General features: G+C 42.3%; 1 protein-coding gene across 1 annotated transcript; it reads right to left on the bottom strand.

Annotated features, from left to right (window-relative positions):
- Window positions 1-14,777: 14,777 nt before the first annotated feature.
- LOC143882934 (uncharacterized) lies at window positions 14,778-18,784 on the bottom strand. Its single transcript, XM_077386314.1, has 5 exons — window positions 18,280-18,784; window positions 17,686-18,196; window positions 16,803-17,471; window positions 15,287-16,701; window positions 14,778-14,848 (listed from the first exon to the last, which is right to left on the bottom strand). Exons 1-5 carry the CDS (start codon window positions 18,782-18,784, stop codon window positions 14,778-14,780), a joined length of 3,171 nt encoding a protein of 1,056 aa, XP_077242429.1.
- Between the last annotated feature and the right edge of the window lie 1,640 nt (window positions 18,785-20,424).

Here is a 20,424-nt window from a genome sequence, read left to right as displayed (position 1 = left end):
AGATCAGTTCCAACCACATGGACCCGCCCTAGTGGAAAACCACCTCAAAGACCTGCCCGGCCCGGCCGTCCAGCGCCTTAGCCGGACAGGATATGGCGCAATCGCTAAACGCCAAAAGACCTGCCCGGCCTGGCCGTCCACAGCCTAAGCCGGACAGGATATGGCGCAATCGCTAGACGCCAAAAGACTCTAAGTGTTTGCAGACTTAGCTCTCATTCTAAGTGTTTGCAGACTTAGAGAACGGCAGTGGTGCACTCTGGCGCGTCCAAATTGGTGTGGAGATCAGTTCCAACCACAAGGACTCGCCCTAGTGGAAAACCACCTCAAATACTCTAAGTGTTTGCAAACTTGGAGACAGAGGTGGTTCACTCCGGCCAATGACATCCGGACAACCACTCCGGCTCGGCAGAAAGACAAGGAAGAAGCACAGACGTCATAAATACAAAAAGCAAGGCAGCCGTACAGACAGTTAGACAAAATTGAATTTGTATTCATATTACAAAAGTGCTCTTTTCGCCGAGCTGGCTTACAAAGAATGAGCCTCGTGGGCCATTACAAAAATTTACAAACTAAAATTAAAGATAGGAGCAAGAGGGCTGCCACTCAGACCTCCTCGTCGGCCACCTCGTCGGTGACTGCCTCTGAAGTGGGGGCTGCAACCTGGCCGGCCTCCGTGGGTAGAGCGGTGACCTCAGAAGCCAGAGTGGCTTCCTGTTCCACCTCGATGGGTTGGGAGGAGTCCAGTTCGCCTTCTTCCTCCTCGTCCTCCTCCTCTGGAGGTGCATACGGGACGGCCAGTCCGTCCAGAGAAATGTCGGGGTGAGCCTTCTTCACCTGCTCTGAGCAGAGAAGGAACCCCGCCTTATAAGCCTGAAGGCCCAGGTTGAAGAACTGTGTGTCCTTCCTCTTTTCAGCTTCCTTCACGGCCTCCCACACTGCCGCTTTCACGGCCGCCTCGATAGTCGCCTTCTCCCTCTGGCCGGCTCTCTCTTGCGCATTTAGGAGATCCTGAACGACCTGGTTTTTTACTCTCTGCACCTCGTCCTTCAAGCTGTTGCATTCGGCCTCTTTGATCTGGACGGCATCGCTAAGCCCGTCCTTGTCCTTTTGGAGCTGGCTCTTCTCGGACTCTATCTGTGTGAGCGTCTCGGAGAAGAGATAACGCTTCTTCGCCATGTCCCTAGAGTACACCTGGAGTTGATAGAGGGCGGAGACGATCGCCTCTTCGCAGGTCTCCGGCGCCTCTTTCTCGACGTCCCGCCGGTCGCGTGGGAGGACGCCCTGGTACATCAATTCTGTGGCCACCCGGCTATCCCCCAGGCCGGTGTCCGTTTTCTGCACCGCCCAGTTCGGGCGGAAGATGTTGTCGCCTCTCGCCGTCGGGACGGCAGGGATGCCCAGAACCGCCCCGCTGTGTTGGGGCTCTGTCACCCTTGCAGACACGGAGCTCTGCCCGACGAGATTTGTCCGGCTCGACTTGACGGACAGCTTATGCGTCGCCCGGCTGCTTTTAAGAGGCTCGGCCAGTGCGGCCATTGCCGGAGTTGACTCCGGCACCTTTCTTTTCTTGCCCTTGGGTTGGGGCTGCTCCTGCGTTGGGGACGCTTGTGAGGTCTGCTTGATTTTGTCCAGCATGGACATCTGCTTCACCATTTCTGAACATGAAAACAGAACAGAGTTAGGACTATAAAAAAAACAAAAAGAGAGAAGAGAAAGGAACAGTTCAGAAAATAAAAGCTGGCCTAAAAGAGTCTACGTACTTGCCGGCGTCGCACGGCTGATCCCGAGCGCTACCAGGACGGCCTCCTCGGAGAATTCCGAGCAGGTTATTCGACCGCGCTTCAGCTCTTCTTTGATCAAAGCGAAGGTCATGTAGTCGTAACCCTTAAGGGCTGGCTTCTGACTAAGGTTTTGGGTGTCCGGCGTTCTCCATTCCAACGAGAACGGCCAGTGGGAGCCCGGCTCGGTGTCCCTGGCGTAGAAAAACCTGTTCTTCCATGTGTGAATGGAAGTAGGTATGCCAGTGATCATTTTCGCTTCGGGCCGTTGGCTGATATAGATCCAGCCGCCCTCCTTGTGCCTCTTCAGGTGCGCACACATCCTGAAGACAGGTACGGTAGGGTTCCTACGGAGACGAACTCCCAAAAAATAAAGGAAGCCGACCAGCGTCCTCCAAGAGTTCGGCACGACCTGTGTAACCGCCAGCCCGTAGTACCTTAGCACATCGACAAAAAACGGATGCAAGGGAAGCCTGAGCCCGGCCCGGAAGTCTTCTTCGTATAGGCAGAGATCTGCACTATCGTTGCTAGCCAGGTCCCCTTGGACGGCCGCCCTCAAAGTATACCGATCAGGGATACAGTATTTGTCCCTGACGGCCTGAAGTTTGTCCGGCCCCAGACGGTTCACCTCGCGCAAGGCCCCGATGTTGTACTGCGGATTGGCCTCCATCCGTGCCTCCGCTATCACCTCGACGGGCGCGCGCGGCAAGCGAGGAACTATCGCCTCAACGTCTTCTTCGTCGCCGCTGGTTTCTACCCGGCGCGGTCCGTCCCCACGGACCGGGATTGTGTCTAAGTCCACAATCACTTCCTCTCCGCTCTCCTCGTCTACAATTATTACTATCTCTTCGTCCTCAACACCGGCCGCCGTAGGCGAGGCCGGCCTCGTCCTCTCCGACGCCCCGGACCCCGTACTACTAGTCGAACCGGACTCCTTTGGGCCAGAGTCCGACTCGGAACTAGTGCTAGACATTAAAAGGGAAGAAAAGAAAAGCTAAAAGAAATTATCGAACTGAAGTGTTGACCGAAGATCTCCGGGCTCACTGATCTGAAGCGGGCAGAAATTTGACTAGCCGAGCAGCAGAGGAGGAGAGGAGAATGTGAAAAGTGAAAAATGAGGAGTAAAAGCTCCGGTATATATAGGCTGGGAAGAGCGGGAAAAATCCCGCCCTTTTCCCACCAGCCGGAGTACGCCACGTCACCTACCGCATTAAATGCGCCGCTCGCATTAAATGCGCCGTCCGCAATAAATGCGAGGTTCAAGTTCCAAAGTGATAACGCCAAAAGACCTGCCCGGCATGGCCGTCCATAGGCTTAGCCGGACAGGATATGACGCGTTCGCTAAAAGACAAAAGACCTGCCCGGCGTGGCCGTCCACAGGCTTAGCCGGACAGGATATGACGCGTTCGCTAGAAGACAAAATTCTGCCCGGCATTGCCGTCCACAGCCTAAGCCGGACAGGATATGACGCGTTCGCTAGAAGACAAAATTCTGCCCGGCCTTGCCGTCCACAGGCTTAGCCGGACAGGATATGACGCGTTCGCTAAAAGACAAAAGACCTGCCCGGCATGGCCGTCCACAGGCTTAGCCGGACAGGATATGACGGGTTCGCTAGAAGACAAAATTCTGCCCGGCATGGCCGTCCACAGCCTAAGCTGGACAGGATATGACGCGTTCGCTAGAAGACAAAATTTTGCCCGGCCTTGCCGTCCACAGCCTAAGCCGTACAGGATATGACGCGTTCGCTAGAAGACAAAAGACCTGCCCGGCTTGGCCGCCAGAAGGCTTAGCCGGACAGGATATGACGCGTTCGCGAAACGCCAAAAGACCTGCCCGGCATGGCCGTCCACAGCCTAAGCTGGACAGGATATGACGCGTTCGATAAAAGACAAAGACATGCCCGGCATGGCCGTCCACAGGCTTAGCCGGACAGGATATGACGCGTTCGCTAAAAGACAAAATTATGCCCGGCATGGCTGTCCACAGCCTAAGCCGGACAGGATATGACGCGTTCGCTAAACGCCAAAAGACCTGCCCGGCATGGCCGTCCACAGCTTAAGCCGGACAGGATATGATGCGTTCGCTAAAAGACAAAGACCTGCCCGGCATGGCCGTCCACAGGCTTAGCCGGACAGGATATGACGCGTTCGCTAAAAGACAAAATTCTGCCCGCCATGGCCGTCCACAGCCTAAGCCGAACAGGATATGACGCGTTCGCTAGAAGACAAAAGACCTGCCCGGCATGGCCGTCCACAGGCTTAGCCGGACAGGATATGACGCATTCGCTAGAAGACAAAATTCTGCCCGTCCTTGCCGTTCACAGCCTAAGCCGGACAAGATATGACGCGTTCGCTAAAAGACAAAAGACCTGCCCGGCATGGCCGTTCACAGGCTTAGCCGGACAGGATATGACGCGTTCGCTAGAAGACAAAATTCTGCCCGACCTTGCCGCCAGAAGGCTTAGCCGGACAGGATATGACACGTTCGCTAAACGCCAAAAGACCTGCCCGGCCTGGCCGTCCAGCGCCTTAGCCGGACAGGATATGGCGCAGTCACTAAGCGACAGAGGATCTGCCCGGCCTAGCCGCCCCGCCCAGGAGATCTGCCCGGCCACGACGCCCAGGAGGTTTGGCCGGCCAGACTTCTGGTACAAACTTCGACCGGACTGGATTGCACAGGGGCTCCTGCCCGGCCGTGCTCCTTAGGCCAAGTTTCAAGGCCGGACCAGGCCGCCCAGAGGCCCCTGTCTGGCCGCAGTTTTTTCTGGCCCCTGCCTGAGGCCGGCCTCAGCTGCCCAGAGGCCTTAAGGCCGGCCAGATGCTGTTTTAACCCTCTTTTTGCTTCCCCTAGCCGCTGTCACGACTCGGAGAACCAGGGGGCAACTGATGGGGTCCGAACTCAGCGATGGGGTCCGAACTCAGCAACCAATTGGCTGTTGACACGTGGCCCTCACAGGGACCACTGCAAAGCCAACACCTGTCCCTGCTAGGTATGACACCTGGACCAATCAGGGACTTCCACCTGCCCCTCCTAGGTATGAGACCTGGTCCATACAGGGGCCACCACCTGTCCTGGACAGGTGGCTCAGAACCACTATAAATAGCCTTCACTTGTGCTAAGGTGAGGGATCTGAAATCAAAACCCTAAGCTTTCTGCTCTGACATTGCTCTGCACTCCTGCTCATACTGACTTGAGTGTCGAAGCGCCCGTCCGGAGTATCACTCCGGGTTGGTCCTCTGACCCTTTGTCTTCTTGTCTGTGCCCTTGTGCAGCGCAGGACTCCATTAGCCCTTCAGCTGTAGCCTGCCAGATCAGCCCTTCCGGCCCTACCATAACCTGTTACCAATTTTAGACCTAACAGGAGGTCTTACAAAAGAGAGGGTTTTTATTGTTGGGGAGAAGACTAGCAACGGAACAAAACCGTCTTCGTGAGTCTGTGAAAGCCGGCGGAATTTCAATTATGCAGGATACAGCTTCAATCTCGATGATTCATTTTGGTTGATCCTATCCGTTCGATCAACGGACTTATGTGGATTGAAGGATTCTTGTTTAGTGAGGTACTGAGGTGTATTGGACGCATGGATTTCCAAGATCATCCATTCAGTGGGGCCTACTTTCAATTCCAATGGCCCACTGTCATGCAAAATGGTCTTTTTTGTCACTTTAACAATCCCACACCATTAAAATAATGAGCCCACCCCGTTAAAACATTAGGTGTAAAATGGTGGGCACCCGCACCACCCATTTCATGTCTCATGTTTTACTATGGTAGGGCCCACCAATTCTACTGAAACCGATATACTTACAGTGGGTTCGCATTATTTTACACCATTTATTTTTTATAAGGCGGTTCCCACCAACCCCGGTCAAACCCATGCATTGGGTGGGACCTAGGGGTGCAATTCGGGTCGCGTAGGTTCGGGTTGAGGCCAACCCTAGTCCAATCTGAGATCGCATTCCCTCAACCCTAACTCATCCCAACCCGAGCCTCGGGTCAAGGATGGTCAACCCTAACGCAACTCATCCCTAAATCTCTCAACCCTAATCCAACCCTTCTAACTTGTTTTTTCCAAACCGGGTTTGGTTGATTCGGGTTGGGTTCGGGTTAACGTATGGTCAAACACAAAACTGCAAATAAAAATATCCTAAGAAATCAAGATAATATTAGAAGACGGAGGTCGGGTTCGGGCCAGTCAGGTTGTCCAAGGCCTCAACCGTAAACCAATTCGGAATTAAATCAGGTTGGCTTTTTCCAACCCTAACCCAACCCAACCCGACCCACAATCGGGTTGAACCCCTCGGGTCCGGGTTGAGCCTGACCCAAGTTGCACCCCTACTGGGGCCCACCATTGTTAGTTTTTACCACGCAATGCGCTGATATCCTCCCCCCCACTGACCGGCTGGCTAACGTTAGGATATGTCACTTTCCCACCATTTGATCTCTCTCTCTCTCTCTCTCTCTCCACACACACAACAGGAACAGTTGGTGGGCCCAACAGAAACCGTTGGTGGAATGGTGGGCCCATCTTTAAACAACGTAGGCCCCGCCCATACCACCGTAGGATAATCCAAACCGTCCATTTGATGGGCCATAAATGTAAATAGGTTGCGTCCCAAAATATCATTTCCATAGGCTGATCCTAGCCCTCCGATCTAAATAGAAACTACATTTTATGCAACCTCTATAGATTGTAGGGTTGTGATCATCCTATGGAAATGATTTTTGGGGCACAACCTATTTACATTGTGGCCCATCAAATGAATGGTTTGGATCATTCTATGGAGTTGGTCGTAAAGTAACATTAAGGCCCGTCCACAACATAGGACGATCCAAGCCGTCCATGGTTTGGATATTCCTATGGAGTTGGTCGTACAGTAACATTAATGCCCAATCGTAGGCCCCACCGATTTTTTTCAAATTGAAGCGTACAGTCCACAACATAGGATGATCCAAGCCATCCATGGTTTGGATCCTCCTATGGTGTGGTTCATACAGTAACATTAAGGCCCAATTTAGGCCCCACCCATATTTTTGAAAATGAAGTGTACCGTCCAGACCATAGGATGATCCGAGCCGTCCATTTCCGTAGGATGATCACAACCCTACAATCTATAGAGGTTGCAGAAGATGTAGTTTCTATTTAGATTGGAGGGCTAAGATCCGCCTATGAAAAAATATTTTGGGACGCAACCTATTTACGTTTATGGCCCATCAAATGGACGGTTTGGATTATCCTATGGTGTATGGGTGGGGCCTACACTGTTCAAAGATGGGCCCACCATTCCACCAATGGTTTCTGTTGGGCCCACCAACTGTTCCTGTTGTATGTGTGGAGAGAGAGAGAGAGAGAGAGAGAGAGAGAGAGAGAGACCGGTAAAATGAGGGAATACGTTAGCCAGCCGTGGGGGGGAGAGGAAAGGGGGGGGGGGGGGGGGCGGGGGTATCAGCGCCCATGAATAAATGGCAGCAAAAGTAAAAAACGATTTAGCAAGGGGAAATATTTTTCAATAAAAAACTTTCTTGGAAAAAAGGTAATAAGACGGGAAAGAAACATGCTTTAGTACCACCCGACCGTCAAGTCACGTGAAGGTAGTAGTACTTCAAAATTACCACCCTTGATATCCAACAGCAGAATCTTAAAAAGTGCGCTGCCTTTGGATTAAATAACAAGGGCGGTACCGTTTTGACGGTACTTGACGGTCGGGCATCATATAAAAACTCATTTAGAGATTTTATATGCTCTGTGGGCGTGAAGTCCAGTGTTTTTCAAAAAGTACCGTGGGCCCACTTCATTGGATGATCCAACCTGTTCATTTGTCCGGCTGCAACGTAAATAGGTTGTAGCCCATAAATCATCTTCATAGGATGATCATAACCCTCCGATGTATAGAGGTTTCTGTAATGTCAAATCCCTCTCCAGATCGGAGGGTTAGGATCATCCTATGGAAAATAATTCTTAGGGTACAACCTATTTTCTTTGTGGGACAAGAAATGAACGGTTAGGATCTTTCTATGAAGTGGGCCCATAGTACTTTAAATACTGGAGTTCACACAACATATAAAATATGTCTATTCTTTAAAGGGATTGTCTAGGCAATTTTTGAATAAAACCATTGCGGCCGGCCCATTAGTTTTTTTCATGAGAGAATATCCACATCAAATGAAACAAATAAATAGATAAAATCTGCTTTGAGGTGGCTGTTTTCTATTCAAAAAGTGAGTGCAAAATTGCTTTTTGAGAACTTTTGCTTAGACAATTCCTCATTTAAATTTATAGGTTGTAACTTGTTTATGTTCTTATTATTGAGTCATGTCTGACTTAAGTCGGAGGGATCGATGGAACTTATTAAAAAAGGGGCTTCTTTATCGTCTTATTATTGAGTCTATGTTCTCTCTTAGTTGGATGGGATTAATGGAATTTTGGAAGTTACTTAAGGGGTGCCCTTTGTAGAGATCGCCCGTGTGCCCGGATTATTTTTCTACCGGATTATTTTTCTAAGTAAATCCCGAGCCTAATATGTTATCATCGAAAGGGGATTTTAAGTAAGTTTTAGCGAGGCAAAAACAAATTGAGGCGAGTCTAACCGGAGGATCAAGAACACAAGTTTGTTTGTCAATTGGGCAATGAACAAAGAAGTGGTATAGCCCGGACACTACCCACGGATCACAATCAAGTACCCTTAGCCCCGTTATGATTGCATGAATTTTCTGGAAAAGTTTGGAAAAGAAAGAAAATTTCCCAACTTTTTGGCTTTTCCATTGTTTGATTACAAAGGAAGAAAAAGCAACTTGAACCACTGAAGTTCAAGTCTTATTTAGCGGAATTTTTTATGATGATATCCTTCTAAATAAGTCATGACCATATCATTTGCCTGTAAATGGTGGAGACAAAAAAAATTCTTAGGGAGAACTTTTTCCTGAGAAATATTTTTCCTGCGATCCAAACAGGGCCAATCTTCAATTTTATCTTCCGCTGTTTTCCGGTAGTGTCCATTCTTTTTTAAAAATAAAAAAATAAAACTTCAAGAGAAGGCTCAAGAGCTCATGTTTTGAATTGAATCAATTTACAAAATCATCAATTCCAAGCTGCACCACCATCCATCACGACACGTGATGATCCATAATTTTCAAACCCTAACAACATGTCTGCCTACCATGAAAAATTATTTCATGGAATAATTGTGCCCCAATATGAAAGAGGAGCCGAGGAAGGAAGAGTGGGGACTCAAGAGTGCAGGAGTGGAGTGAGCATGAGAAATTCGTAGAGAACAGTGAAAAAGAATACAGTACTTCAAATTGGGTTGTTTTTCCTGATTTTAATGACTATTTGTCACGCTCCGAACCGAAGGTGCGATAAGCGTTGCGAGCCTCCAAAGTAAACCTTTGAAGCCCGCAAGGCATTTTTATCAAATAATCATACGTTGTAACGGCCCGAATTTCGGAGCCTTGAAACACGGCCCGTTAACTAAAAGACATCAGTATTTTTTTTCTTTTTCTTTTTTTTGGAATTAGAAACCAACATAAAAGTAATCTCAGTTAAATAAAATAATTTAAGACTTACAGAATATGGAAGTAGAAATTTAAAACAATGAATAAAGGGAAACTAAACCAGAAATCATTAAGGCGTCGCTCCTTCACTAGTTCCCATCCTCTTCTCGGTCCTCTTGAATGTAACAAGTATCCACATCTGAAATTTTTATTTTTGTGTAAATTTCAACCACAGAAACCCAGTACAAAAGAGAAAGTTTTATATCATCTAAAAACATGAAAGAAAAGTGATAATGTGTAATCTAATTCATCTTCTTCATAAATATTAACATTACTAGTACTTATCGAAGTTGAATTACATAAAAGCATCACGAACTTCTTATGGTTGATTTTCTTTTATGCAACATTACTAGTATCGTATAGTGTATCTTCTTATATTAGTTCACTTTAAAATGTCATGATCAATATGTGCAAGAAAATTTATTTTCTTAGTCGAGAGGTATGAATGCCTATACCCACGCCTCACACTACCTACACTTACGCTTATCAAGTCAGTAGTACGAGAAGTCATATCATATCCACCATAACATACCCAATTAACCCGATTTACAGGTGTGCGAAAGGGGCTTAGTCCAACCGATTTACCGGAAGCGACTTTCATCATATATAACCCAGTCCACCCGATTTACTGGTGTGCGAAAGGGGTTCCCAATCCAACCGATTTACCGGAAGCGACTTAAGCGGACTCTGCACGGGCTCTCATTTCCTTAGTTTAAGGGTGCCACCTTAAGGACGCGGAATGAACCCTTCCTTTTCATAGCTATACGGCATTCCATAGTTCTTTATGATGCTTAAATCATTTCCTTCTTATATTGTAAAAATATGCAAATAGGTCAAACGCTTAGAATCTTGGTTTGCAAAACCATTTTTTTAATCATGTGCTTCACCATTAACATAAAGGGGTCGAAATAAAATGTCTTAGCTTTTAAGAACACGCCAAATATTATCATAGAGGGATCATTTATATAAAAAAAACAAATACATATGTGTGTTAGTATCAAAATTAGTACACTTGACAAAAATAAACTGTCATAACATTAAGCTTTATCTTAGAATAAGCCTTATCCTTCAATTTGTTCTCATAAGAAGCTTTCTTTGTGGGACAAATTTTTCTTATTATGATGCTATCTATATAATATAAGAGCTTTTAGTGTCAAACTTAGCATTTTCTTTTCTCTTGTAGTTATATAAAAATGTACAAGGATGAAATAATATTTAGTGACCTCACATTCTCTACTCCTTATATAATAATTACATATTTTCCCTTTCTGTTCATTTATTTCTCCTTCCCAATTCATATAATACATTATTATATATTTATTTTCTATTATTTCTTACCTAGAAACATCTAATATTTTTTTCTTTCTATTCTTCATTACCAAGAGAAATATGAGATCATATTATATATTTCATTTAACTTATTATTCTCTCTTTTTTTATACGAATTGAAAACAACAAACATTAGCATGATATAAAAAATAAATTTTCATGAAATTAAAGGATATAAGACAAATAATTTCACCTACCTCTTTGTGCAAATCCCAACTCCAGATCGTGGAGCTCCGGCGGAAATCTCCACTCTCATCTCTCTTCCTTTTTCTTTCTTTCTCTTCTTCTCATTCTCCTCACATTAGATACAAGGAAATAGAAATTTCTTTCCATATAGCTGTGACATCTCCTACCAAGATTTGCATTCCCTTTTTAAAGTAGTGTCCTAATGAGACTTTTCCTCAAGTTGAATTAAAAGCTAGCTTATACAACAACTCTACTAATGGCATCAGGCAACTAGAGATAAAAATATAGCGTAAATATAGCATCCATTCAGGAAGGCCTCTACGGTTGGGGACTAACGCAAGGTAGTGGGGCTGGAGCTTAATATCAACTTTATAAACAAACTTCTTGGAAGCCTCTCTTTTTATTTCCTATGTTCAATGGCTTGCAGGTGCTAGAAATATTCAGGGTGTAAGCCCAAGGGTACATCCCTCTCTTGTTTTGATGATCAACAAACTCAAATTGATGGTAGTTTGCCAATGACTTCTCTAGTGTTGTGATTTAGACAAGTTTCATTCATGTCAACACTTGAAGCTAGAAGAACAAGGGCTAGTCTTGGAGAAAGTCAAGTCTTGGTGGTCACCCTTCAAGCCATATGGTGCATCGAAGAATCAAGGGAACCATAAGCGCAAGAACATGTTCAAAGACTATCTCAAGACACATGAAGGCTCATGAAAGCACCCAAGAAGATTGACGATCAAGAAGACTCAAGGTTATATACTTCAGAATGCATGGGAGTTCTCTTGGCTAGTGTTTGCATGGTTTTGATGCTTTCAAATATCATCTTCAAAACCATTTTTTTAAGTGCATTAATGTATTTGAAAACACATGTTTAAAGCCCAAAGACCAAGGCCCAAAGTTCCTTGCTCAAAATATTTTAAAACAGTTTTTTAAAGCAGGGCCGGTCGACCGGGCTAGGCCATGCCACCGCGGGATGGTACCTGGAATTCCAGGACATATCAAAATTTATCGGGCTAGTCAACCGGAACAATTCGGTTGACTGTGAATTTATTTTTTGAAAATCCAGAAAATATCCAGGTTGGTCTTGGCGGACGACTGCGAAGGTCTGGTCGACCGCGGAACATATTTCAAGGCAAAATATTTTTGAAACAGGTTGTCCTCGGCGGGCGACCACGATGATAAAAAAGAGGTGCTCGATAAGGGCGGGCGACCGTCGTGGCTCGATCAACCGTGCCGGACTCGCAAAAGAGCCGTTGGGGCTTGCAGTGGGTAGGTGCTACCACCCAGTGTTCTTACAGTTTTGCCCTTAAACCTTTCTAAATCAACTAGGGCTATCTAAACCCCATCAAAGACCTTCTTTAATACCTTTTGAACATTTATCAAACCCTAGAGGTTTCTTCTTTGAAATAAAAAGGATTATTCTTCAAACTTCTTGTGCATTTAACACTTGCATTCATTTCTTGTCAGGAGGAACTCCCCAAAGCATATAGTTTCAATCATTGGGAGTATAGTGAGCATTGACAGCTGTATATGCCTTAAAGAGGCTTGAGAGCTTTTCATTTTTTCTTCTTCCTTCCTTTATTGTATTTGGAGTTGCAAAGAGGAGTTTCTTTAATCAAGGCGGTGGTGCAACGAAGAAGAACGTCCTTGGAGGCGGATTGTATCCAAGGGTGTGTCCCCTTGTTGAGGTGGTGATTGTTGTATACACTTTGTGAGGCAGCGTTGAGGAGTCTCATCGTAGTGGAGAAAATTCCAAGGAAATACCAAGTACTTGGGTAGTGGAGTAGGTCAAGTTGTGACCGAACCACTATAAAATCTTCGTGTAGTCTCCTTGCTCCCTATCTTCTCTCTTGTGGTGTGATTGGTAATCTCTTTCCTTTTTCTATTTGAATATAATCTTGAACAAGGGTTAGAACTAACTAGGCTAATTTTACAAGCCCTAGCATTTTGAATAGAAAAATTTTAAAACACCCAATTCACCACCTCTTGTGTGTTGCCCTTTGGAATTTCACAGGGCTTAGATGGTGCAGCAATAAATAGTTTCAGGTGGTATTTACATAAACGACAAGTGGGTTTAAGGTTAAAAAATGTGTTGGGTTTAGGTGATGATGGAAGGGCTTTGCAACAAAGCTTCAAACAGCTAGGTGTAGTGCAGTTAACAGTAAGGAAAATACCACTTACGGACCGGGGTTGGTAGCACAGACTGCTCTCTTTCGATGGACCTTCGGATCTTCTGCTCGGTAGAGGAACAATCTTGGATCTTCACTCTGATACCAATTTGGCGTAGGCCAGAGAAATAGAAAGAGAGGAAAGATAAGGATAGAAGAAGAAGAAGAAGAAGAGAAGAAAGAGAGAAGAAGAAGAGGGGAAAAAGAAAGAAAGGAGAGGTAAGAAGGAAATATAAGGGGAGAAATTTCAATCAAGCTTATTCCAAAGCTCAAAGTCCAATAAATGGGGCCTCCATAAATATAGGCAATAAAATAACATGGAAAATAAAATCTCTATATATAAATAACATGTAAATAAAATAACGTGGATATAAAATTACTAAAAGTCCTGTTGGGCAAATGTGCCACTTATTTGCCCCACGGGTTCCTAAGCTTCTCATCAAGTGGATATCCGACCGAAGGTGGAATAGGATGATCTAAACGCGACATCTGCTGAATACGAAGCACAGCCATCGCCGATGGTGGCCCAATCACTAGTCACCCAATTTTTTCCTATGACAAACTTAGTTACCTAGGATGTAGGTTAACCTGCATTAGTCTAAGGGACGACTTGCACTTAGATATGACCATATAACATCTTAGATGAAGTCCTAGGATAATAAAATCTTCAACTTGAATTAAATAATTTCTCTTAAACTGTTAAAAAAGTCAATCCAGTCTAGATCGGTGTCCTAGATGCGTTAGGCATAAGTAACTTAATTCAGGTGCATCGAACTACGATCGACTCTGATTCTAGTGAGTCTGGGATACGTAGGCAACTTGGATACTTGAGTGACATACTAAGCCCGAGTCGGCTCCACACATAAGTGGTGGGATTTTATATATTAATCCTTAAATTAAAAGTAATTAAATCACTTAGAACTTTTCATGAAATTAGAATTTTAGGAGAACTTTCACTTAGATTGAATTCAAACAAATTAAGAAAATCAAGATACACATTTATGAATTACATTAAAATTAGATTTTAGGATGCATGTCACGTAGTTCGCACTTCAATAGAGTTAAATGAGCCATTTAAAAAAATATTCAAGAGAGTTAACTTTTGGAATCGAAGACCGGATTATCGGGCGAGGATGGTGCATGTGGTGGTAAGTCCCCATATCTTCCATTCTCGTAACCAGGTAACGAGTCTAGATTTCTAGTTATTTATGGTTCCTAGATCCCTCATCTAGGTGGCGACTCAGTCATTCTCCTTTATGTGAAACTAGTTGCAGACCCGTGCGATGCACGGGGCAGCCTAAAAAAGGAAGATTTATAGCTTATATTTAAAAACAAAGAATAAAGAAGAATTATAATGAAAAAATTATCAATTTTTTTTTCAAAACCTCAACTTAAAATATGAACAGTGTCTTACATATTTGACATCTACCACAAAGAAATAAAAGAAGAAGTAATGAAGGAAAGAGCAGCTAACATACCTGAAAAGTATGAAGGAAAATACACACCTGCAAACATTTGAGAGAGAGAGAGAGAGCATGAAATAAACCTGAAACGTATAAATACAAATAAAATGGGAAAAGACAAAACCTACCGACGATCCGTTTAAATTTTCAACCATATAAATAAAACACAAAGTCAAATTACCCTATTTCTAAATTAATGTTTGAACATCAGTGTACCTAAAACATAGAAATAAAAAGTTATAAAGTTTCTCAATTAACATAATATGTTTTTTCAGAAAATAATTGAAAAAGTTTGAAGTTGGATAGTTCAGCAAATGGTAAAATAAGTGCAACTCTGAAAGCAAAAGAAGTTTCCATCAAACGCATTCTTCGGAATCCCTGCAAGAGTAATTATTGGTCATTTAGTAAACAAATGAATATTGGTAAAATATTATTTATATATAGTTTGTAAATAACTATATGTTTGTAACTATTGAATTTCTAAATAACTATATGTTTGTAATACTTACTTCCTCGTCGAGGAGAATGAGGTCAAGACTAATAATATCATTATTTGATTTTACGTTAACCGCATCCCACATTCTTGTTAAACGAACCTTAATTTACCAATCTTATTTATCTTTGCGAAGTTCATTCAGGAGATGAAATCTGCCTGTCATGTTTGGAGATCCGAATCTGCAAAATGAAATAATTTATATTAGAAGGTTGTGTAGTGTATTTAATTTTATGTAAACATATAATTATTTTAGGTTGTAAATAAATTAAAATAGTAATGAAAAAAGAAAAATATATTTTAAAATTGAGTATTCGCCATACCTGTATGTAACCTGTTAAAAACTTCTTTATATACTATGTTTTTCGTGTAGGAACATTTATCCTTATCATTATGTTCTATCAAGATTTTCAAACCCGTTGGAGATGTAACCCGTGATACAGCAACATATAATTGGCCATGGGTGAAAACAGGCTTCGGCAGATATAGACCAACATGTTTAATAGTTTGTCCCTGACTTTTGTTAATGGTCATTGCATAGCAGACTCTCACCGGAAATTGTCTTCGCCTCAATACGAAGGGCCACTTAGATTTAGCGGATGTCAATATTATCCGCGGAATGAGAACTTTTGTTCCAATATTTGTGCCTGTGATTATTCTTGCTTCAATAATCCAAGTGGCTAATTGGGTTACTATAAGCCTTGTGCCATTGCAAAGACTTGCATGTTGATTTATGTTTCTCAAAAGCATTATAGGGACTCCAATTTTTAGATGAAGCTTGTGATTCGGTAAACGAGGGAATTTCAACGTGTTCAGGAACTCAATTGGATATAACATCTCCTGGTCAGCAACATTCAATGAAGCCTTACATATAGAGTCTGAGCTCAGATATGTTAGTTCATCCCCAGGAACGATATGCAGCATAAAAGAGTTTATTTCATCGACTGAATAATTTTTGGGGGTCAATATCGCCCTTTCCTGAAGATATTGTGGATCTTTATACCAATTGTGAAAGGATGGATAAGTTGTTGAAATAATTTCAGCTATGGAATTATCTCCACCATATATAAGAAGATGATCCGGAATTTTTATCAATGAAGACTCAATTCCTTCTTCCATAGAAATTATAGGAATGTTCCTATCTCCGATATCTAAAACCCATTTGCTGAATTCAGATATTGATTCAGATGTGTCGATGTCAAATGAATTATGATTCAATCTCATATTCTTTTTTAAAGCGAAGACCTTGCATTGATTCCATAAATAAGAGTTGTTAATCGAAGCAAGTACAATTTCTTGTCTTCCGCCTTTTAGAACAACAGGAAGAATCTGTCTAAAATCACCACCAAGAAGTACAGTTTTTCCTCCGAATGACTTCACACATGAACTTGGATCATCAAATCTTAAGATATCTTTTAAACTTCTATCCACGGCCTCAAAAGCATGTCTGTGGTGCATCGGTGCTTCATCCCATATAATGAGAGATGCTTGTGTTATTAAATCCACAAGTTGAGTTCCTTGTTTAATGCCACATGTAGAGTTCTCTTGGAGATTGATTGGTATCTTGAATCTTGAATGAACTGTTTGTCCACCTTGAAGAATGAGAGCTGCAATACCAGATGATGGAACAACGAGAACAATTCTACCCTCCGATCGTAATCTAGCAATTATAGTCTTGTACACATATGTCTTTCCTGTTCCCTCATGACCATAAACAAAGAAGAAGCCCCCCTTTTTTCTGTTACAGCATCTACAACAGAATCATATATCTTTCTTTGATCGGAGTTAAGTCCAGCCAATAACTTGGAATGCTCCATCCGTAATTGTTCCCTGGCATACGATGTTTCTTCCCTTATTAGCCGATTCTTTAGCTGCTTTAGCAAAGTTGCATCAGGTTGTGGGAGTGGTTTGAAATCTTTCAAAGACTTTCCATTTCTCAGAAGGATGCTTTCGATCTCAAACAAAGTATAATTTTGTATTTGATAGTCATTTAGCTGTAAGTCTGCAAATTGAAATGCATCGCATTGGCGATATTGAATGTCATCAGATAAGACTCTCCAATGTCTTTCCCATAGCTCCAATGGATTAGAAATTTCACAAAAGAGGAGAAGTGTTGCAAAAAGTTCTCTTAGTTGCCCCGCATTTGCCCAATGTGATGCCTCATTAATTGCATCATGCCACTCCTTGTCGCCATCTAAAAATCCAAGAGAATAACAGGCGGATTTAAAGGTGTCATGTATTACACCATTGACTGTCCTAATTTCCTCAAAATTTTGAGGTCCTTTTACAATATTTAATAACATTCTCAAATAGAAACTTTCCCCAGAAGTTGGATAAGCATAGAAAAGCCTACCTATGCATTTCCCTCTTTTTCTTCGTTGCCAAATTTTGTCTTTTTTATTCCAGACAAACTTTGTTGGGAATTCAGCAAATGTTAGATTTCTAGCATCTTCACTAACAAAATTAGTATGCATCCACTGAGTAAACATTGTTGTTTCTACATTTTCCCTATTTAGAACTTGATTGATGAAATCAGAATCTTTAAAAGTAATGGATTGCTCATCAGGAAGGTGAAATGTTAGCCTTTCAACTGCCGGAGTTCGATAATGAATATCAAATTGATAAATTCTCCAGCATGCTTCACATGCGGAGACATAACGACAATCTAAATAACTTTTAATTTGATCAATTTTTTGGCTTCTTTCATTCGCAATTCTATTACCTCTTGAAATGTCTTCTTCCACTATCATTGTCGTCCTGTCCTTTACTGATGTACTTGAAAAGATATTTTATTGATCTTGACCTGTTGCACCACTCTACGTTTATGTGAGATTGATATTTTACAATTAAATCAACATTGTGTGGTACAACATATTTGTTGTCCAATTTAATATCCCCCTTTCGTACGAATCTATCATTGTCTCTTCTTCTGTAAACCGGAAATCCATCTTCACTCAGTGATGTTTCATTGTAAAATTTTTTAGGGAATTTCTTGCTGCAGTAATTGTCTCTCGTCATGCAAGGTGCATTCCTGTTTGCTGCACCACAGGGCCCATGCAACATAAACTCCGCTCCAGCTGCATATGCGGTAGAATCATTTACATCATCTGGTATCTCTGCTGATATGATCTTATCAATATCATTAGGTGTTGGATACTTGTCAGACTGATGAAGCCAAAGCAATATGTGAGCATGTGGCAGCCCTCTTTTTTGGAACTCGATTGTGTAGATAGCTGGAACGTTGAAAATTATGGTTAGAATTGCATTAATTTTTATAGGATATTGTGTATAGCATCGATACGTTAAAAAAACAAACCTGCCATGACTTTGCCAAAATGCTGACCATGTATTAGATCTCTCATTAATTGATCAAGCTTAATCTTCAAAACTCTACATTTAATGTCTGGCCGATCCTCTGATTTCTGTCCAGTAATTTGGTCTAAAAAGTACTGAACTTCAGGCCGCTTAGGATTTGCAGTGAATGTTATAAATAGATCCGGATTTCCAGCCCATTTACATATAGTCATTGCATCTTGATAATTCTGCACCAAATATCTTGGCCCTCCTGTAAATGATGACGGCAAAACTATTCTTCTTCCCACTGAAGCCGGTGTGGTGTCACCTCTAACGACTGCATCACGTAAACCTTTATACAGTTCAGCTCTTAACTGTGTTTGGTTATTCCAGATCCACCTTAAACGTTCCTCTTCAATAGATGTATAAGCATCGACCAAGAACTGTTGGAACAATCGGCCACCAAGAATAAGTGTTTGGCTCTCATTTTGTCTTTGTTGAATTTTGAATGCATAATATTCTCTCATTGTCACACAATGTCTCTTTGATTGCCTCCTTTCATGGGGGTACTTTTATATGGTATTCCAGGATGGAAGCCATCTTCTCCGTAAGGGAAAAGAACTGGATACTGCATTCCCATAAAACTTGGGTGTATATCACTGATGCGTTGCAATCCATCGTTTATGTGTTCTACGATAACATCTCTTTCAACATTTGTATCATTCAAGTCGCCCACAATAAGTGCAGCTACTTCAGAAGCGGTAGGCAAATTGTATTGTCTTGAAGCACTTTCACGATTACCAATGAGCCTTATACGAATCTTGTGCATGTCGGATTCCTTGAAACGGTCTCTCGCCATACGGAAAACCTTTGTAAGTTGATTATAATTGTCGAACATGTCCAACAATCCTTCAACAATTGAGGTATCCAGGGTGTCAGACCTGTTGTCCTTGCTAATTGCTCGTATTCGATTGGACACCTCATTCTCCGTGTCATATATATATAGCTGAGCAAATTTAGGTCTTTCTCCTAATTTGGGTAACAACGATCCAATTAGATGATGGTTTTGTCCATTTATTCTAAACACATATGGTCCCCTTCCAGGGGCGATGCCACATGAGAGGAAAGGGGGGCAATTGCCCCCCTTATTTTTTTGGAAAAAAAAAATATGCCTTTATTTTTTAATAATTTTTTAATACTTACCCCCTTTTTTTATAAATATGCCCCCCTTTCCAATCATCCCTAAGATAGAAAATAAGTTTAAAATTTTAATTTTACCATTTTTATCTCCCTTTTTTGTGCAAAATTTACTATAATTTTTGCCCCCTTGTTTCTATCTTAATTTCAAGATAGATAAAAAATTACTATAATTTTTGCCCCCCTTGTGCAAAATTTCTGGCATCGCCCCTGTCCCCTTCCATCATTGATATTATTATCAATGTTACCTCCCATTGATGTGAATGCAAATATCGAATTGTAGGCTCTTATATTTTCTCGAAATTTTGCATAACGATGTCCTTTAGCATAATTCAATAGTTCTGCTAAAAACTCAGGAGGATGATGTAAGAGAGATAATTCAACATTTCCTTGCTGGCAACAAATTGAGAATTTCGGGTTTTTTGGTTTTTTCCATTTATCAACTCGTTCTTCGTACCATAGTATTGCCGTACAGCATGGACACATATATGTAGGCTTTCCAAAATTCCAAGCTTCGTAGAATTTTCCTATTTCATCAACCATTATAGCTATATAAGTCATAGATTTTTATTAATGTTAAATAATTTTAAGTAGTATCTACTAAAAGTAAACGAAATTCTTCTGAAAATTACTTCGTCCTAATTCTTCTGTAAATTCAGTAATTTCTTCCTCCATTAGTATATCGTCAGCTTCGTAAGTGATTTGGGTATCTGTTAAAAATTTATCAATATTTAATTCCTAATTATTTGTTATGTACAATATAATCTAAACTGATTATGATTGTATGAAGAACGAAAGATAATTACATAACCTCGTTCAATTTGTTGTAGCATAGTATTGCCAGTATCAAAGGACACTGACTGTAGTGATTCACGTGAACTACTACCATAATCGTAATTTTTTCTCCTTCTTTGTTGTGAATCACCAACCCACTGAAGTCCAAAGACAGTTGTTGATGTTTGGATACTAC

This window comes from Tasmannia lanceolata, unplaced genomic scaffold, assembly GCF_043159265.1.
Source record: "Tasmannia lanceolata isolate RefF3 unplaced genomic scaffold, GAP_Taslan_0.1 ptg000008l, whole genome shotgun sequence".
Classification (NCBI taxonomy): domain Eukaryota; kingdom Viridiplantae; phylum Streptophyta; class Magnoliopsida; order Canellales; family Winteraceae; genus Tasmannia; species Tasmannia lanceolata.
The sequence above is the reverse complement of the archived record's forward strand: the minus strand, read 5'-3'. Positions and strand labels throughout refer to the sequence as shown.